Genomic DNA, 6,000 nt, shown 5'->3' with positions numbered 1-6,000 from the left:
TTCAGACCACCCATACGTAGAATGTATGCACACATGACTGTAAGTCGCTTTGGATAAAAGCGTCTGCTAAATGGCATATATTATTATTATTATTATATTATTATAATATAGTATAACATACTTAGGGTTTAATGCTCAAAAGATATAAATATAACAAAACAAAAACTTTTGATTTTATGTTTTTGTGCAAAATCGTCTGTCTGATTCAGTCAAAATATTAGCTCTGAGTAATTTGATGATTGATGGATGGAGAATACATTTCCTGCAGCATGGTTTCTTGATCAACAGAGACACTACAGGAGCAATAAACATGGAACAGTTAAGTGTTAGGGAATATTTTATTTCTAAGTACAATACAGAAAATGAGTGGTCCGAAAAGAAAACGTGTATTTTGTGCCCTTGTCATCACGCCAGGCAGAGAGAGAGAGAGTAACATTAAGAAGAGGATTATCACGACACAATCATTCTAGGCTCTATGAGACACACTCATTGTAATCTTCAGCTGGAGATGAAGGCTCCAGAACAGGATCTTTATGAAGGCTTTAAAGTGCAAAGCATGTTTCTCTTTAGAGATGACAATGCACGCTCACAATGACTTTCTCAAGTATACAGCTCTACAGCTCCGTGCATCCTGGAATCAAGTTGAATAGGAAGAACAGAGTATAGAACAAACATCAATATTGTCTTTTCCATGATAATGTGCATTCAAGTCTATGAGGCCCAGCTGGTGAGAACCCCTCCCCCCAAAGTTGCCTTTAAAAGAAAAATCCACATCCATCTTCCAGTATGCTGTACCTGTTCCCATTATGCTGTACCTGTTTCTAGTATGTGTCCAGTATGCTGTACCTGTTTCCAGTATGTGTCCAGTATGCTGTACCTGTTTCTAGTATGTGTCCAGTATGCTGTACCTGTTTCCAGTATGTGTCCAGTATGCTGTACATGTTTCCAGTATGTGTCCAGTATGCTGTACCTGTTTCCAGTATGTGTCCAGTATGCTGTAGCTGTTTCCAGTGTGTCCAGTATGATGTAGCTGTTTCTAGTACGTGTCCAGTATGCTGTACCTGTTTCTAGTATGTGTCCAGTATGATGTAGCTGTTTCCAGTATGTGTCCAGTATGCTGTACCTGTTTATAGTATGTGTCCAGTATGCTGTACCTGTTTCTAGTATGTGTCCAGTATGCTGTAGCTGTTTCCAGTATGTGTCCAGTATGCTGTACCTGTTTATACTATGTGTCCAGTATGCTGTACCTGTTTCCAGTGTGCTGTACCTGTTTCTAGTATGTGTCCAGTATGCTGTACCTGTTTCCAGTGTGTCCAGTATGCTGTACCTGTTTCCAGTATGTGTCCAGTATGCTGTACCTGTTTCCAGTATGTGTCCAGTATGCTGTACCTGTTTATACTATGTGTCCAGTATGCTGTAGCTGTTTCCAGTATGTGTCCAGTATGCTGTAGCTGTTTCTAGAATGTGTCCAGTATGCTGTAGCTGTTTCCAGTATGTGTCCAGTATGCTGTAGCTGTTTCTAGTATGTGTCCAGTATGATGTAGCTGTTTCCAGTGTGTCCAGTATGCTGCACCTGTTTCCAGTATGTGTCCAGTATGCTGTACCTGTTCCCATTATGCTGTACCTGTTTCTAGTATGTGTCCAGTATGCTGTACTTGTTTATACTATGTGTCCAGTATGCTGTACCTGTTTCCAGTGTGCTGTACCTGTTTCTAGTATGTGTCCAGTATGCTGTACCTGTTTCCAGTGTGTCCAGTATGCTGTACCTGTTTCCAGTATGTGTCCAGTATGCTGTACCTGTTTCTAGTATGTGTCCAGTATGCTGTACCTGTTTATACTATGTGTCCAGTATGCTGTAGCTGTTTCCAGTATGTGTCCAGTATGCTGTAGCTGTTTCTAGTATGTGTCCAGTATGCTGTAGCTGTTTCCAGTATGTGTCCAGTATGCTGTAGCTGTTTCTAGTATGTGTCCAGTATGCTGTACCTGTTTATACTATGTGTCCAGTATGCTGTACCTGTTTCCAGTGTGCTGTACCTGTTTCTAGTATGTGTCCAGTATGCTGTACCTGTTTCCAGTGTGTCCAGTATGCTGTACCTGTTTCCAGTATGTGTCCAGTATGCTGTACCTGTTTCTAGTATGTGTCCAGTATGCTGTACCTGTTTATACTATGTGTCCAGTATGCTGTAGCTGTTTCCAGTATGTGTCCAGTATGCTGTAGCTGTTTCTAGTATGTGTCCAGTATGCTGTAGCTGTTTCCAGTATGTGTCCAGTATGCTGTAGCTGTTTCTAGTATGTGTCCAGTATGATGTAGCTGTTTCCAGTGTGTCCAGTATGCTGCACCTGTTTCCAGTATGTGTCCAGTATGCTGTACCTGTTTATACTATGTGTCCAGTATGCTGTAGCTGTTTCTAGTATGTGTCCAGTATGCTGTAGCTGTTTCTAGTATGTGTCCAGTATGCTGTAGCTGTTTCTAGTATGTGTCCAGTATGCTGTAGCTGTTTCTAGTATGTGTCCAGTATGATGTAGCTGTTTCTAGTATGTGTCCAGTATGCTGTACCTTTTTCTAGTATGTGTCCAGTATGCTGTACCTGTTTCTAGTATGTGTCCAGTATGATGTAGCTGTTTCTAGTATGTGTCCAGTGTGATGTAGCTGTTTCTAGTATGTGTCCAGTATGCTGTACCTGTTTCTAGTATGTGTCCAGTATGCTGTAGCTGTTTCCAGTATGCTGTAGCTGTTTCCAGTATGCTGTAGCTGTTTCCAGTATGCTGTACCTGTTTCTAGTATGTTGTACCTGTTTCTAGTATGTGTCCAATATGCTGTACCTGTTTCTAGTATGTGTCCAGTACGCTGTACCTGTTTCCCGTATGTGTCCAGTTTGCTGTACTGTAGGTCTTATGGAGGTTTACCAGGTCTATACCCCTCACCCTCTCACTTTCCCTGTGTGGAGAGCCTGTTGAGGCAGGCCTGACGGAAGGTTGGTCGGTCCCTCATCTCCAGCACATAGTCTCTCACCATCTCCATGAACATGGAGGGCCACAGTTTGTGGAGGGACTCCCCCTTCAGGTTGGTGTCAGATGCCCTCTGGACCTGAGCCTGTATGTACTGTTCCATCACGGCGTGGCGCTCCGATGACGACTCCATAGCACCCTCCTGAGGAGATCCAGGGAACAGAGGACTGTTAGCTTTGACACTGATGAGAGGAAGTCTCCATTGATCATCCTATTGGATAGTAATCATGTTACATTGTAAATCAGTGATCCTCCATCCTTCTCCAGGAGAGCCACTGTCTTCAATACTTTTATTGGCCAAATCAGGTGTTTCACAGCTCAAGGATCACAGCTGTAAATGTATGAAACATGCCCTCAATAAAGCTGCTACAGTATGAAGCATCAGGTATACAGTGACAGGTAGTGGTGATGTCTACAGTAGCAGAGTGAGTGCAGCCAGTCTATCCTGGTCCCAGATCTCTTTGTGATGGAAAAGCTCTGGGACCACCAGGCTAGACTGGCTGCTTCCACTCTGCTACTGCAATCATCACCACTGGGACCAGGCTACAGACAGAGTGATAGTCTGAGAGTGCTGACCTCTGGGCTCTCCGCTCCCACACTGCAGCAGTCTCTACTGGGGTAGTTGAACAGGGCTCTGCTCAGGCCCTCTCCCAGCAGCTTGCCGTTGTCACGCAGCTCCTCTGGGCTCAAGCCTGCACGGCGCCCACGCCCCTCTAACAGAAACTGCAGCTGACGCTTCCTAGAGAGAGAGAGGCAGGGAAGGAGGGAGAGAGAGAGATTGAGACAAGGCAGAAGTTGTTTTGGGGGTGGGGGTGCTGTGTTGTCTTTTACGTCCATATCGGTCCGCTAATACAAGACCAGCAAAGGCCCAGCACACTCCTTTTGTGTCATTTTTTACCCTAAATGTATTTGAGTGTTTACCAGCATTTGTAACTTGAGTCTGATGATTATCTGTACAAAACAGTTAATCTGAAAATGCTTGTGGAATATAAAAATACATGCTTGATATATGTTTTCCAGTTTCTTGAAATACTTTGCAAATATATACATGTACATATTTTTTCATACTAGTCCAGTGGGGATCAAACCCACAATCCTAGCATTGCAAGCACCATGCGCTACCAACTGAGCCACATCATCACATCATATCATCACAAACTACTTGATGTGTCAATGTACTCAATTACTGTATTGTGCATTGTTCTTCTTCATGGTGATGGAAAGTCTACAGGTACAAACCTAGATGACCAGCCTATGTACTATACAGTAATGTACAAAATCTTTAATTTGATGTGGATGTTTTGTGTCCTTACCCATAACCTTTCACCATTTGATGTAAATGTTTGAGGATAGTGTTTTGTTCATTCTGGATTCTATTAGAATGACATCATAGAGAAAGGGAAAGGGCAACAAGTCTTACAATTCCAACTATTGAATCCTGCAAGATACTGTTCTTAATTATACTACCTTATTTGCCAAAGCGGAAGTGCTGAAAAAATGGTTTTGCCCACGCTACAGATGTTTATATCGGTCCGCTAATACTAGTAAAGGCCCAGTGCACTACTTCTGTGAAAAAAAAGTTTGTTCAAAAAATTGTTTTTCTTAATTAATGTTTTTTATTTTTATCAGATTTTTCAGGGGGTGCTGCAGCACCCCTACTTCCAGCGGCTATGCAAAGGGGACAGGTGAGTTAGACATGTCTGGGGCATCAGGGCATCCAATGGGGGCATCGTCAAAGAAGGGAATAACAAAGTATCACAATACACGTTTCGACAAATAGTAATGGCATTCACTCAGTGCTCCGCATTAACAAATCTGTCAAGACTGGTATCAGATACTATTAGAGTAGTGCCAACATGAATTCCATCGAAGCCAAGCCAAACAATTACATTACGAACAATGAATTGGGAATGATAAAGTACTTCTACATACATTTTTAAATCAGTTCTTTGTCAGTCGTATAGTTTTCAGCAGCAGGGTTGGTACAGATGTAACCAGGATGAGAACATTAATAAAGGATGTTAGCTACATCAAACGTCCCTGTCCATCATTATTCATCTCATGAAATTCAGCACTGCACCAACATGTTCCAAACGCTGGTGCCAGAACTCTGGAATAGTCATTGAGACGGAGGCTGCAGGCTAAAATACCTACTGGGATAAGTGTGAGTGCTTGTGTCGGAGACAGAGAGCCTGAACACTGTATGTATAGGTGGGCAGAGGATCTACTGAGTGGTGTGTATCTATCAAACAGGCCCCAGTCAGCATAGCTGAGCATGTACTCTACTGTATAATGATACTGTACAGTAGAGTGGAGGTTGAACACAAACACCCCAGTATAACATCCCACACCATCAACTTAATTCACTGAGAAGAAGGATGAACCACTCCTACATTGGGTTCAGGACTCCTTTCTGGCCTCCAGTAATTAGTATTGTATCACAGACATGAATGTCAAAACTATCACATCATGGTTCATACAACAGGACAAGCTGTCCTCCCCAAAAAAATGGCATATCTTCAGGCCTTTTGGCCTTCACCCATGTTCAACGACTTTTGATTATGACTTGGTCCTCAACTGCAATACACCAAAAGCATTATAGCCATCATAGCCTTTGCTCTGGCTACCTTCACAGCAATATCTGCCCTACCCATGACCATATGTGTTCCCTCATGGATTGTCCAAACCTAACTATGACTGTATAATGTATAGCTCGGGGTTATACATGTCTGTACTGGATCTGAAACCATTCACTGATGACTGTAGTGAACTCCCATCTTAATTATTACAGGAATACACTGGAAGGACCAAACTACAGGAAGTAGTGTGAGAGCACTGTGCACTGTGCAGAGGCTGAGAGGGGAAAGTTTAGACATGATTTTATATGGAAGGTTAAACCTTAATCAAATAGACATATTACTGGACTTAAAAGGTTAGGGCTGCTGCAGAGTAGGTCAGTGGGCTCAGTTGGGGGGAAAAGGATGAATTCCA

The 6,000-nt window shown here is 42.7% G+C and overlaps 1 protein-coding gene across 10 annotated transcripts in view; it reads right to left on the bottom strand.

Moving 5' to 3' along the window:
* Positions 1-319: 319 nt before the first annotated feature.
* Positions 320-6,000, bottom strand: part of LOC118360658 (leucine-rich repeat-containing protein 49) — a 58,490-nt gene continuing 52,809 nt past the window's right edge. The window contains exons 17-20 of one of the 10 annotated variants that reach the window (XM_052484326.1): positions 3,586-3,748; positions 2,824-3,151; positions 1,155-2,557; positions 320-1,123 (exon numbers count right to left, since the gene is read on the bottom strand). In XM_052484326.1, the coding sequence (XP_052340286.1) occupies positions 2,930-3,151; positions 3,586-3,748 (385 nt within the window). In that variant the 3' untranslated portion in view covers positions 320-1,123; positions 1,155-2,557; positions 2,824-2,929. The other 9 variants (XR_008084567.1, XR_008084558.1, XR_008084588.1 and 6 more) reach the window with 9 other exon arrangements.

This window comes from Oncorhynchus keta, chromosome 2, assembly GCF_023373465.1.
Source record: "Oncorhynchus keta strain PuntledgeMale-10-30-2019 chromosome 2, Oket_V2, whole genome shotgun sequence".
Taxonomy (NCBI): Eukaryota; Metazoa; Chordata; class Actinopteri; order Salmoniformes; family Salmonidae; genus Oncorhynchus; species Oncorhynchus keta.
The sequence above is the reverse complement of the archived record's forward strand: the minus strand, read 5'-3'. Positions and strand labels throughout refer to the sequence as shown.